The 14,873-nt window shown below is 48.7% G+C and overlaps 1 protein-coding gene across 2 annotated transcripts in view; it reads right to left on the reverse strand.

Annotated features, from left to right (window-relative positions):
- Positions 1-14,873, reverse strand: part of DPYSL3 (dihydropyrimidinase like 3) — a 106,940-nt gene that overhangs the window by 13,305 nt on the left and 78,762 nt on the right. For both annotated transcript variants that reach the window (XM_006191587.3, XM_006191586.3), the window contains exons 4-8: positions 13,147-13,311; positions 10,948-11,009; positions 9,959-10,039; positions 6,154-6,222; positions 2,586-2,706 (exon numbers count right to left, since the gene is read on the reverse strand). In XM_006191587.3, the coding sequence (XP_006191649.2) occupies positions 2,586-2,706; positions 6,154-6,222; positions 9,959-10,039; positions 10,948-11,009; positions 13,147-13,311 (498 nt within the window). The remainder of the gene's footprint in view (positions 1-2,585; positions 2,707-6,153; positions 6,223-9,958; positions 10,040-10,947; positions 11,010-13,146; positions 13,312-14,873) is intronic.

Raw genomic sequence — 14,873 nt, forward strand, 5'->3', positions numbered from 1 at the left:
TGCCCATTTTTGGATTGGGTTGTTTGCTTTTTTGTTATTTACTTGTATGAGTTGTTTGTACATTCTGGAAACTAAGCCCTTGTCAGTCCCATCATTTGCAAATATTTTCTCTCGTTCCACAGGTTATCTTTTTGTTCTGTTCATAGTTTCCTTTGCTGTGCAAAAGCTTACAAGTTTAATTAGGCCCTATTAACTACTATATATAAAACAGATAAACAAGTTTCAACTGTACAGCACAGGGAACTATATTCAATATCTTGTAGTAACCTATAATGAAAAAGAATATAGAAAGGAATACATGTATATGTGTGACTGAAACATTACGCTGTACACCTGAAACTGACACAACATTGTAAACTGACTAGACTTCAATTTAAAAAGAAGAATGAAAGTTAAAACAAGCACTCAGGTACTAGTAAGAGAAATACAACCTTAAAAGTGGAAGAACTCTCCCTTCGGACTATCTTTAGATCGAGGACTAGAATAGGCAAGGATTGTAATTACACAGTTGGGTTTGAATACAAGCTCTCCCGGCCAGGAGATTCCTGGACAGGACGGACTTCGGTTTCCTCATCTGAAAAATGGTGACAATAAATGCCAACCTCTCAGGGTTCTTGGTGAATTCTACACAAGAACAAATTATCTCTCAGTGCAGGACATCCAGTTGGTCCTCAGTAAATTGTAATTCCTGAGATTGGTTCTGAGCAGCCATGCAGAGGTGCCAATGAACACCTGGGGATTAAACACCTGGGGCTGAAATGGTACCCTCGTCAGGAGGGAAGAGTAAACCCCGCCAGACTCTGTCTTCCCGCTCTGAATGCTACTGACTCTTTGCCTGAGAATGACAGTTCTCAAGATGTTTACTGGCTTCGATCTCAGCAGCCCTTGTTTTGGCTTATTTTTGTAAATCACTAAAACAATGCCTCCCTTCCACCCTGGGGACACAGCTGCACCAGTTCTCTGTGCCAGAGTCATGAGCCAGGAGGCTCGGGGTGAGGAATCTTTCTACACGAAGTTTAAACCCCAGCATATAATGGAAGCACTCTATCTTTGAGCCCCAGTCATTGGAGAAAGGGTCCCAGGCAGGATGCAGCCATCAGCAGAAGGCACCAGAGGGTGAATCTGGTCGGTGGTCATGGGGACACCTTTTCCTTTTCCGTTTTTCTTTCTTTTTTCCCTTCTCCAAGAATGGATAAGGAGCACTGGGCTGCTTTCCTGCTTCTTTCGGGATGACTCACACCCAGTGGAGCAACCACACCATGTCTTTTGGAGACATTTAAAAGCTGAGAGAAGACAGCAGGCTTACTGGGAGCAGGGTGAGGCAGGAGGTGCCCCAGAATCAGCCAGCTAGCAAGCCTGTTGGGATAATTAGGAAGACTCCCCTCCCATAAGAAAAGGGTCCCCTTTGCCAGGAGGCCAGGCAGCCGAACACTCAGGGTCAGTCAGCTGGAACTATTTTTAGGCACCCCAGTCAGTCACACGTGGACTTCTACAGACCAGTTCTGAATGTGGTAAATGAATCACTCCTCCTGGGCCTCTGCCCCTGCACACAGTGGTAACAATCGGACAGCTGAGCCCACTCACTCCTCTCTTCCAACCAAACACAGAGCCCTGCACCTCTGGGTCTCCACCACACTCTGTTCACGATGGAGCCCATGAGTGTGCCATGGAGGACAAGAATGGAAAGCAGAAAAGAAAGCTTTGAAATGAGGGTGAACTTTCGCCGAGCAGGAGGTGAGCAAAGGACGCCGGAGTTAACAGCAATGGAGGAAAGACGCAGAAGTCAGAAGACTGTGAGGACAGAGCCTCGGTCATGAAGGCCATGCCAATGGTTGTCCTCGGGAGACTCATTCAACACCTTTTCTAAAATAACCTGTGCTAACCTGTGTGGCTCAGGGGTGGGACCCCATCCCTGCACTCTGCCCTCAACCCCAGCCAATCAATTCCACCATTCCCAGAGCAGATACTAGTTCAGGGAGGCGCCCATGACCCAAGCCAAGGCAATCAGAGTCCTCCTGGGGACTTCTGCTTGAGCTGTTGGAAAAGATGCCCCTACCAAGTGTGGGGGACAACAGGAGCTCTAGGCATTTATTCTTGTCACCAAACTGACAATAAAGCCAACAGAGAGGAAAGCAGAGTCCAGAAAGGAGTAAGAGTGATGGAGCCCTAATATTATTGTTTAGACCCCTTGATCCAGCCATGCCTGAAACACCTTCAACCAATAATTTACATGTTCGTTAAAGTCAGTTTGAGTTGGATCTTTGATTGCTGCAGCCAATAAAATCCTGACTAACATGCCCATTTAGAAAGCTCAGATAATGTGAACTGACAATGTAAGATGAAACAAAGGGAAAAAAAGACGTGCCAAGTCGCCAAAGAACTGCTTCAAGCCATGTCATCTCAGGAAGACCACTAGAGGAAATCCCAGGGCCCCACAAGATGCAGAAAGGATCCAATGGGCTAACACAGATGAAGGGCTTCCCAGAGAGCAAGCCATTGAGCAAAATAGGCACCATTTACAGAGGACAGCCAAGGAGAGGAACCAAAAAAAATGAGGGCTCCAAAGTCTTGGGTGCACGAATCACCTTTTTTCCTGGCTTGCGAGATGAGGTCGGCCGCGCTCTTGCTCATGACCTTCGTGACGTAGAGAGGACAGTTGGTTTGGCTGGCGATGGTGATGGCACGGAACACAGCCTCAGCTTCCAGCTGCAAAAACAAGCCCCTGGGAGTCAAGGGGAGCATGAGCCTCCCAGAATGCCACCCTGCTGCCTCCACAAACTGAGAACACAGTGCCGCACAGAGGATCTGGAGTTAGACGCCAGGGATCCAGAGCTCAGATCTGCAGCTTTCCAGCTGTGATGCTTTGCTTGGCTTCCCAGTGCCTCTGCCCCTCACCTGGGAAGTGGAGATCAGGAGAGGGCAGCAGGGGGCTGCTGTGGGGGAGCAGCGCCTGGCCAGAGTGGGCACTGCATCAACGTAGCTAGTTTTCCCTTGGTCTATTCGCTCCTCTCCCTGTGATCATCACAAAAGCTACAGGTGATGGAAGCCTTTGCCCCCCAAGTCTGTCCAGGGCAGAATCTCTGGCAAAACACAATCCCAATGCCAATATGTATAAAATAACTGGTAAAAGCAATTAGGCATTCAGTCCTTTCCCGCAGCAATGGGTGGTCAGCGGTTGGTTAGTCCCAGCAGGCATTTCTGACACTAATAATTCCCAGACTTCTCAGCACAAAGACTTCTTCCGTTATCCATATCCCTCAGCCCCCCTAGTGTGGAATGCCTGTTTTTTAATATGTTAACCAACCCCACTGAATTTAATAAGTAAGAAATAATGAATGTGGAATCTTAAAAAAAAATGACACAAGTGAACTTTTTAAAAAACAGAAACATACTCACAGACATAGAGAACAAACTTATGGTTACCAAAGGTGAAAGGGCAGAGGGGACGGATAAATTAGGAGTTCGGGACCAGCAGATACAAACTACTATATACAAAATAAACTACAAGGTCCTACTGTATAGCACAGGGAACTATATTCAATACCTTGTAATGGCCTTTAATGAAAAGGAATATGAAAAATAATATATGTGTATAACTGAATCACTATGCTGTATACCAGAAACCAACACAACATTGTAAATAAACTACATTGCAATAAAAAAATCTTTTTAAAGAAATAATGAGTTTTCATTTACTTCATTAACAAAGCAAGATCTTAAAGCTCAGCTTTGCTCATGACCTGGGTCTGAGTTCTGGCTCTGCCACTTAAAAGCTGGGTGATCTCAGAGATGTTCCACAACCTCCCAAAGGCTTAGTTTCCTTGTCTGTAAAGTGAGGGTAATAACAAGACCGGACACATAGGGCCACTGAGAGGATTAAGTGACTTAATCCTTGCAAGGCAATTAGCCCATCCCGGGACAAGGCGAGTGTTCCTTGAAGGCTAGCTACTAGTCTTATTGCTGATGACAGCTTCTGACCAGAGGGAAACAGCCTGCATTTCTACCTAAAGCCTCAATTAGTCAGCGCAAAGCAGACACGCTGGCATTTTTCCTTTCAATCAGCAACAGTTCCTTTTTGGATGGGTGTGACACTCTGGGTTAGCTATGCAGCCCAACCCTTTTAAAAATACCAAAAACAGCTTGCAGAGAGATGCCCAATGTTTGTATAACGCAAACCAGTCGCTGCCCTTGATGGGTGTGGCTCTGAAGAACTGGGCTGGTCCAGCAGACGTCCCTCAGGTTGTGCTACGTTCCACGTGGCGAGACCCTGGACCGAGCACAGGTGAATGCAGGCCACCTTCCTGAGGCACCCAGATGCTCAGTGGCCGTCTCCATGCCTCTGCTTCAGCTCTCTGCACAGCATCACTCAGGATGCTATCTGGGTGTGCTTTAACCAAAGAGGGGCTACCCATCCTGTGCCCACTCCTCCCTCTTTCTACCTATGCTGATCACTCCAGCTGCCCCGTGACCACAGTCCTGTCCCATCTGATCTCATTCTGCCCACCCCCCGCAGGGTTTTAAGCACCTTGACAACATGACTATCTTTGGAAGGTTACATCACCCTCCAACTTCACCCAAAAGGGCTTCCAGGGTTGTCGAGATCTGTAGCTGAGAGGCTTTTTACTAAAAAGGAGACGGGAACAGGGAGGAGTGGGGTGGGGGGGTTGGAAAAACAAACCAAGGGACAAAAATAGACTTTGCTCAGAAATCCCCTGGCTGCCGACGAAGAAATCTATCTTGCCAGCACATCTCTACAGTGACCGGCATTTCAGAGAAGTTTCACAAACAGTGCTGATCACCCTGGCCGACTCACACCGGGTAAACAGCTTTCCAGTCCTTCGAACTGAGGGCCAGTGTCTTCATCCCTCTGAGCTCCAGCTGCTCCACATAATAACACCCACTACTCAGACTGGGGCAAGGAGAATGTTTCTCTCTGCTAAATGCAACGAGCGCAGTACTAGGTAGAAGCAAGTATTCCACGGAAGGCATTAAGGAGACAGACTTTGCAGGACTGCTGTGACTGTACCCTTGGGGACAAAATGATACATCATTTCAACCAGCAACAAAAATATCATTTAACACAATGGAGTCTGGGGTGCTGGGGTGCTGACGATGTCCTGTTTCTCCATCTGGGAGCTAGTTACACAGTGTGCTTACTTTGGGAAAGTCACTGTGCCTTTATGGTAGGACGACTTTTCTCTATGCACATTACATTTTCATTTTTAAAAAGATCCTAACATGGAGGGGGCAACGGGAAGACTGTCATTTCTGGTTCTGGCTGCTGCTTCTACCTGCTGCAGAGTGTGGTGCTTGGGATGAGAACAGGAAAGGGTTTGCTTTGCTGGCACGGAGGGTCTGGAATTTGCTCCAGGTGCCAGACCCAGGCTGGTCTCCCAAAGCCACTGTGCTCCCAGCCATGCGGGCAGCCGGCCCCCAGCTCTGTGCCTGTGCCAGCCGCCGAGGCTGCTGACATCCCAGACACATGGCATCAGCCACTAGTGACCGTTCATTCGTACCTAAGTTGCTCAGCACAGATACTCACCAGCGTTCATCTCACACGTGGGCAAAACTTCCATACCTGGGTGTCACTGTCACCTCACACCAATCAGTGGATGGCGTGCCTATGACAAACCTATTCAGCCTCCCAGAGATACAGCTGATATTTTGCAGGGCTTCAAATATCATATGGATTAAGGGAACAGACAGGAATGTCTCTGAGATTCCTGGTGACTAAAGAAGGACTTAGATATTTACCGCTCCTACTAAGCATGCAGTGCCCTCCAACTTGGATTCTCTTTAAAGAGACTGGGGGTCAGAAGTAAGCGTTTCCCTTCCATTTCTTTCTAATTTTTTCAGAGGCCTTGAGTTGGGTCCATCAGATGTGACTTCTGGAAGAAACATTCCAATGCCTGCCTGGTATTCAAAGGGTCCCACCACCTTGCAGCAAGGTGTGTTAAGCTGTGCATGTGTGTGCCAAGAAATGGGATGCTGAACCCAAACACTGCGATGTAAAATGAGCAGTGGGCTGGAAGCCAGGCTGCTGAGGACTGAGATAACGGAGGTCTCCCGGAAGATGCTGCGAACCAAGAACGCCCCCATCGTGACAGCTTCTTGCCCTGCACCCCTCCCCCACCCCAGCCCCCTGCAAATTACCTCCTCTGGTCTGCTCAGCACGTGGCCTTCTGGGCCAGTTATCCCCATTTCCAACATCCGGGTTTGCTCCTAGAATAAGAAAAGAAGACAGAGAGCTTTTAGATGAACTCAACTGAGGTTTGGAAAAGTCACACTGGTATATTCTCATCTAAAGATGCATTCAAGGGGAAAAAAATGAATGAAATGTGAATGTCAAACATTTGTTAATCCTGTAACTGGAATTGCAAAACAGGGGAGAATCTTAACTGAAAGAGGAAAGGAGCATTTAAGGGTGGCTTTTTATTAAAAGGATGACATTCTGTCAGAATATCAATTTTTTTCCTACATTCCACATCAGAAGTCACACCAGTTCACTCATTTTTCATTTCCTTCAGAGGCAGATACTTCTGAAAGTACACTTGCTTAACTCATCTGTTTATTCATTCACACATTTTAAAACCCATTCATCCCACAAAACGTACCGAGTACCTGCTTCGTGCTGGGCCCTAAGTTAAGTACTTGAACTAGGGCAATGAGGCCCCTGACTTCACAGAGCTTACAGTTTCCCACTCTGTTTCCCAAAGTCTGATCCACTGGCTGCATCTGAATTCCCAGGGCTGCTTTTCTAACAGTGGCGATGTCTGGCCCTATCCAGGCCTATCAAATTAGAATATTTAAGGCAAAACTCTAGGATTCTGCATTTTAATAAGGCCCTCAAGGCTTTTTCATGCCGTAAATGCCTGGCTTTAGTAAGTAGATTCAGAATTTAACCAGACTAAATAAGGCCTCTAAGCAGCATCACCTGAATTAGCCCTTTGGTCAAATTCTGTGTAACTAGGTTGCAGATGTGGTGATCTGTCTAATTCCTCGTGGCTGATGGCTCAATTCCTCAGATCGGGCCAGCTTTCTGGAAGAAGCAGGTGGTTGGGCTGGGAACGCCCACGGGGGCTAATGGGACTTGGCACACATCCTCAGTCCCAGATCTACAGTTCTGCAGGCTTCACGCTCAAGCAGCGAGGCCAGTTCCTAGGAACCTCGTGCCGGGGTTTCTGGAGATGAAGGCGGGTGAGCTGAACCAGGCCTTGTCTCACTTGGAAACTATGAGATGTTTCAAAAGGAAGGGATTCTCTGGAAAAGAGGAACTCTTTTGTTGTTGTTGGTTTGTTTTTAATTATGTAAATTTTTAAAGGAGGGGGAGGAAGACGTCTGTACTGCAACCACAAGAAGCTGAATGGTCACTGCCTCAGCTCCACAGAGCTTGACAAAAGGCTGATACTTCCAGCAAAGCGCCTCCACTTTTCATTCCTCCTGCTCCACGTATCGAAGCTTGGATTAAATATAATTTCTTCCAAACTCGGGTAAGCTTCCACTCTGAACTGCCAGCTGAAGTCACACAAGGGTTGGTGTTCAGTTAAAGTGCCTTCTGTCTGACATGACACTCTCTTGTTGAAAAGCGCGGGGACCACACACAGGATGACACTCACTCGAGCAGTGGGTCTCCGAGCACATTCAAATCACCAGGGCAACTTTTCCAAAGTACACTTGACCAAGCTCGACTCTGACCTCCCGAATCAGGATTTCCGGAACTTGTAGAAGCTTAGGGATTGTTCATTAAGCTCCATGGGTGATTCTAGCGCAAGGCTCATGTTGGGAAGGTCTGTTCTTAAGGCTATGATGTCCCTACAGCTGGAAGATTAAGAATGGGGCAGTAAAGACCCACAGATGCCCCGTGACATGGGTAAGGGAGGTGTGAGCACTGATCACCACAGTAATTCCATCAATTTGGGTCACGGCACAATTCCGTTTGCTCCATGAGGAAAAGAACTCCATCTTTTTCACCTCCCCTCTCCAAGGCTTAGCACAGCGTAGGCACTCAGTAGCTATCTGTTAGATGAATGGCTAAAGATGCTGTGCTATCAGACTGCCCTGCCAGCTTGAAATTTTTGAAAATGTCCCTTGTCACTCTTTAGTCACTCTGCATAAAGCACATCAAGAAACTCCGAGTTACAGCACCTGCCTTCATTTAAACAAGGTGACAAAATCTTTCAGCTTGAGCTGAATTTAATACACACACACAAGAAACTCATCCAAATGGAAAAACGCTCTTACTCTTTTCCTGAGAACAGAGCTTTCCAAGGTAGGGAGAGGTTGGGGGTGGGGAAAACCAGATACACTTCCGTCCTAAGGGGCCAGGAGAGGAAGCTGGAAAAGGGCTGTGAGCTTGAGCCCGCTGGCCTCCATAGAGTCTAGGGTGAGGATGCAGGCAGTGTGGCTGTTAGGGCATCTGGAGGGAGGGCAAGGGCGTCTGACTGCTACACTGAAACCTTGCAGAAAGCGGAGGAGTGACAGCTCCACCGCACCGGGACGCCTCCCGTGGGAGGAAGGCATTTGGACCCTCTTTGGGAAATGATTTCATTATCCGGACGTGGGAGAAGGCTGTCAGGGGCCTAACTAATTAACCTCCTTGGTCATAAGCGCACGAAAACTGCACATTCAGCCACTCAGCTCACCTCCTCCACTAGGGAGACAACATTTAGAGTCTGAAAACCTGTAACAGCTGGAGCTGCACAGCTGGAGCGCCGCCTCTCCGGGAGCCTGCAGCTGAACCGGCGGGGCCCAGGGTCTTTGACGCACCATCTCTGGGTAAAGATGCCCACGGAAACATATCACCTTAGACGCTAAGGTTCTGTTCTCCCAGGTCCTGGCTGTGATCCCTGGGCCAGTGACCTTATCCTTCAGAGCCTCGATGTTCTCATGGATCAACCGAGGAGGATGGGAGGCATCTCGAAAGGGCGGGGTGAAGAAGAGATGGGAACACACGAGAGCCTGGACCAGGGCCTGGCTCACCGCAGTCAGGGCTCACCACGTGAGACCTGGGGTTCGAAGCCGACGGGTTTGAGATGAGGGTCAGCCTCATCATGTACCCACAACCCTGCCAACCACATTGGCCAAGCCCCGGACAACTTCTACAATGAAGGTACATCCTGAGTATTGGAGAGCCATGGAAAGCACTTGTTTTGGGGTACCTCTGTAGACTCATGTCTGGCACAAGGCGCTCAGGAAATACTCATTGAAAGAATGAATAATGGGTTCTTGCTATGAATGTCATCAAATGGACTAAGAGAGCCGACATTCTGCTGGCTGCCTCCTCCTAGCAGAGGCCAATCCTGCGTGCTTCTGCGATAAACCAAATCCTGGAGAAGACACATCTGCGCACCTAGTCCATTAAGCAACCCAGGAGATGGAGAGAGAAGAGCTTTCTGCTTCCTTACAAATAGTCAATTTGGGCCTCGGGGCCCTCGCTGTCACCACTCTTTCCTCAGGTTTCTCAATATGATTTCAAGGAAGCCAGCAGGACGTCTGATCCCCACAAGACCTGAATTCTTTATTACCTAAGGCCAGGAGTTTCGCAGTCCTGGGTCACATTTCCGGCTTCTAAGAAATGCCGCTTTAGGGTTTTTCTTTAAGACGGAGAATGTCATGTAGCTTAGATTCATTTTCAAAACTGAATCAGCGATGCTCTCCCACTAAATGTCCCAGTTTGAAAACCTCCTTTTGCAAGATGCCTCTTCTAACTCCCCAGAATGCCAGACTGCTCCATTTAAAGCATCTTCCCTCTCTCCCTCGCTTGTCTCTGTTTGCCATCATTTTGCATCCTCCTAGACCATGAGGTCCTTGAGGGCAGGTTCTGTTTTTAACAGAGTACTTATAACGGGGCCTCGCACATCCAGAGAACCCGGGCAACACTGAAGAAATGAGAAAATAAATGGGATGCAGACCCTCGCGCGAGCACAGAGTGCACTCCAGGGAGCTGCGCCGTTATTACCTGGGCAATGATATCCCCATTCTCAGCGTGCACCTGAGCGATGGCTCCCAGCTCTCCCAGACAGGTGAAGATCTCATAGAGCTGAAACAGAAATGAGTCTGTCACCTTCACAAAACGCGGTGCTTTTAGCAATCTCATGCAAGGGCCAATGACTAGAGCCAGAACTAAAACAAATGGGATGGACCAGAGGAAATAAGTGACCAGGGCAGAAATATAGACTAAAACATGTAGGACCAGAGTGGAGTGCTAGTCTGAAGGAACCCTAGGAAAGTGTCTATATCAGGACCCTCTCGTGTCTCCTAGGCAGACAGGGCACACAGCTAACAAAGTACTACTGAGCCCTCTACTCTGCCTCCTGCACACATTTGAAATGGAATTATTGCCCTGTGAGCTCAGATAGAACTTCAGAATCCTTCTTAACACACACTTCTGAAAGCCACTGCAGCCTGGCCATGAGCTCACTCAAAAGCTGAAACCTCCATCTCTTAGCCTCTCAAGGCAGATGTCCCTTTATCTCCTAGCCAGGAGTTATGGGAATTAATTTTTTCTATTTCTTCTGAAAAGATGAGATTTGTCTAAAATAAACACACCCCATGAATTCTGTAGGGTAAGTCGGAGCCAAGCTGGTACGATTCCCCCAAAAGGCAGAAGACCCACCTCAATCCCATAAGGCTGAGCACTCACACTCCGACTGAGTGCACGAGGGGTGTGGAGCGTGCACGGTAGATGGAGATTTAGATAAGCCCTTCCTCTTGTCCTTTTGAGAAAGCTGCTCCAGTGGAAATTCTAGCTCCCTGTCTGCCTTGCCACGGGCACCCTGCCCGTTCCCTTATTTAAAATGTAGTGTGGACCACGAGGACTTCAAGAAACACTCTTGCCCATCATCCTCCCACACTCACCACCGTGACTCAGGTTCAAAGAGCCAAGGTCACCAGAAACAAGAGGAAAGCCAACCTGATACCCCACACCACACAGCGAAGGGCCGTTACCTCTGTGTTGGACACTTGATACAAATCCTTGTAGGCCATGTAAACCATGAAGGAGTTCACCCCTGCGAGAGAGACGGGAAGGAAGACAACATTATCACCACCCTGCTGCGTCCGATCCTATTGCATCGCCCCCCGGGGCCCCGAGTGTATCGCAGGCTGCCGCCCAGTGCAATGCGGATGCTTCCCACTCTCCAAGAGAGATTTTCTGTTTCGTCCTTCACCCCGTAAAATCGACAAATCCCACAACGTCAGAGCAGAATGGTCTCTTCTTCTGCCTCTCTTTCCTGCCTCCCATCTCCACCATCCCCCATTCCAGAGGGCCAACCAGCTTCAATACTGCTTAAGGGTAAGACCCAGCACCGAGAATCACCCCAGCACATGTGTCGCGTACCCACAGGGTGCAGGCTAGTGGGGGGCACCCCATGCCGGGGTAGTAAGCTTAGACCACATAACTTCATGAGCCTCAGTTCCCCCACCTGTAAAATGGAAAAATAACACTAGCCTGCTTCGTCAGGTGGTTGGACACCTTCAGTGAGATAACACATGCAGAGCTCTCAGCACTGGGCCTGGCACACGGCTGACCTCCGGGGGTCACAGTTTGTGAGCATCTGCTCTACACTGGGCCTGGGTGGGGGGTTGGGGCTGAGGGAGAACTGAGACCGAGCTTCTGTCCTCGGGGAAGCGACAGAGCTGCTGGGCAGAAGTCAAGGTTCACCTTGTGCTCAAATATCTAAGTCAGCAGGGTTATAAGGAACAAGCCATTTACTTTCTCCCCCCACATATACTATTAACAGAGTAATTTACAGAAATCGGTGAGACAGGGGAACAGACGATCATTTTGAGGAAAGGAGGGTAATTTTGGTCTCCAACCATTAGGGCCATCTCAGCCCACAGGCTTCCACGCCAAAAGTGGATGGTAATTTGAGAACTTCCTTACCCAGAAAGGCTCAACTTGGGGCAGCTGTTCCCAACACCGCCCTTCCCCCGAGCCTCTGTGTCATCCGGGGAATGACCCAGGCCGTTCAGAAGGGCAGGGGTGTTAGAGCCATTCAATTTTCTACCCCAGTTGAGGTGCCCAGTGTGAGAGGGGACACAAGAAAGAAGGGAGAGGTTAATCTCACACTGAATCAGGGAGGACGGGGCAGAGCCTGTGGGGTGTAGAGAGGGGTGGGAAGGAGAATTCATTGTCTGGGAGGTCATCCTTCCCCCCCGAACCCTGAGCACCCTGCCTCCACTGCACTCCTGGTGTTTGAACGAGACTGCTCTCTGATAATCGTATTATAAAATTAGTGTTATAATAAGGAGTATTATAATTATTATTATAGTATTAGTACTTGTATCATAGTACTAGAACTTGCATTACAGCATAATTAGTCTTAAAATATTCCTATTGTAATAATACTCTGCGTCTTGTGGCATTGATCCTGTTGCTCTTCACTGGCCTGATTCCTTCTTCCATGGACACTTGGCAGGAGCCATTCCTTATACTTCCCTGAGTCCTCCAGGCTGCCCTGGGATGCAGAGCATGTCGCATGTCTGGGTGCACATATGGGTGGGGGTGTGTGTGTGTGTGTGTGTGTGTGTGTCTGAGAGAGAGAAACAGCGATCAGAACATAGAAAGGAGAGCAGAGAAAAATCTAAAAAGACAGTGGTTGGAACCTAAGTTGTGTACTCAGGAAGAGGACACACACACACTCTTTTCATGCCCTAAGCTCCTAGCTGGAGTACGACACACCTTTGCTCCCACTGTCTTCTGCTTTTCCGAGGATGCTGTTGTTACATTAATAGCAACGGTTGGATCTTTGGAATGAAAATGATAGAGGTTAGAAATTTCTAATCTCACATATACTGGCTGTGAGACCTCGTGTGACATGTCAGCCTCTACTGAGCTCAGGGCCGCCCCTGGACACTGGGCAGCATGGCAGGGACTCTGGGTAGACTTGCTGCTTCCTAGCTGCACGATCCCGGGTTACTTACTCTGAGCCCCAGGTTCTCCATCTGGAAGGAGAATAGCCCCATCTCATGGGGACCCCGTAGGAATGTGCAGGATGGCATAAACAGAGATAAAGCACCTGGACCCCAGGGGCACCCTACACTCACACGCAAGGTCCCGGGCTCCCAGCAAGGAGCAGTGACCGGATGAGTGCGTGGTGTAGGAAGGACGGGCGAGGGGGAAGGGACGACGGCAGCCCGGCTCACCTCTGTCCTTGATGAGGCTCTGCACCTCCTGCTTGACGCGGTCGTTCCAGTGGGTGATGTCCACATGCAAGGAGTAGTCACAGCAGCTCTTGCCGTCGGCCCACTCCCGCCACTTCTCGTAGGCCTCCGTCAGGCTGGACTCGGGCTCGGGCACCACGTGGTCAACTGCACAACAGAGGCCCCGCACGGGTGACTCACTGACACGGCCCTTGGTGTGCTTTGCGCAGGTCTGCTCCTGCTTGCTCGGCTACGAGGGCAAAGGATCTTTTTCCTGAGCACAGGATTAACCTTAGGAAGGGTTCCCAGGCAGTTTCAAGGTTGCTGATGATTCAACTGCCACTCGGCTATGTGTTCTTGGGCAAATTACTAGCTTCTCAAAGCCTCGGTTTTCTCATCCTTAAAATGGGCATCAAGTGGGGTGGGGGGTGGGGAGAAATAGTGTCTTCCCTCTAAGTGTGTTAAGAGGTTACGTGAGAAAATGCATGGAAAGTGCTTCACCTGATGCCTAACACACAGTAAGCGCTCAATAAACGTCGGCTATCAATAGATGAGCATCTACGTGTGCCGTTAATACCAGTACTACGGGCGTCGCTGCTGGTGACTGAAGTCGGACTCCCTTTTACGGGCAGAAGGGGGGGCTTTAAAGTTACATCAGGGGCACAAGAGAGTGACATCCTCGTGGTTACTGCCCAAGGAGAGAGCTGGTATCAGTTAACTGACTCTGACCCTGGGCCCATAGATCTTATTTCCACGTGAATGCTTTATCAAGAATACAGTTCCTTTGCGGCCCCACCTTACTCTTGCAGCACCTGCAATGGTGCAGAATATTTTTAAAAATAGTAACATTTACACCAACAGCGTTGGGGAGGATAAGGCAAAAGTTACACTTTCATTGTTCCCATGGCCGCTGTGGAGAGAAAGTGTGAATTGGTCAACTTTCCTGGACGGTTTTGAAATGTGTATCAAATAGCTTGACATTTTCATGCCTACAAATTCTTCCTAAAAGCATAAACAGGACTGGATACAAAATATGGATTTTCAAGATGTTGGCCACGATTTATACACTGACATCAGTGAAAAACCGGAACACAGTCTTTTACAACAGGGAAGTTTGGTTACATACACACGCTGTGGTAATTCCATTAAATGGATGTTAGGGGTCTATTGTGAATTTGGTAGAATAAAAATAAACGACAGAAAGACATCCATGACGTGTTATTTGGTGAAAATGGTAGTATGTTCATCATGTTAAATAGAAAAAAAATTGATAGCCAAACTGTAAGATTGAGGTGGGATTTCTGAATTTTCTTTGCTTTTTCTGTAGCTAGGGTTTTTTTTTAAATTATCTTTGAAGGACATGTCACTTCTGTGGCTCACTGAATGCCTTCCTTATCTTGCCACGTGGAATCCCGACTTCCCTCCTGCTCCCTCCCTAGCGCAGAAGCCCAAGCCTAATGCACATGCCCGGGATCCGGAACAGGTCCAGCTCCTCGGCCAGACGGCAGAAAGCCGGGCCAAGACCACTCATTTCCTCAGCCTTTGAGCACCAGCAGCCCCAGTGCACTTATCGGAAAGCAGAGGCATGGCTCTGTGTTACTGATGCCTGGAACCACACCAGGGCTGTCGTGGGCAGGCGGCTGCTGAGAAGTCAGCTGGCTCCCTCCCTCCCTCTGGCTAGAGAAAAGCTCTGGTCTCCCAGAATTGCACCTTTTATGGCCCTGATGCAA

The sequence above is a fragment of the Camelus ferus genome, chromosome 3 (genome assembly GCF_009834535.1).
Source record: "Camelus ferus isolate YT-003-E chromosome 3, BCGSAC_Cfer_1.0, whole genome shotgun sequence".
Lineage (NCBI taxonomy): Eukaryota > Metazoa > Chordata > Mammalia > Artiodactyla > Camelidae > Camelus > Camelus ferus.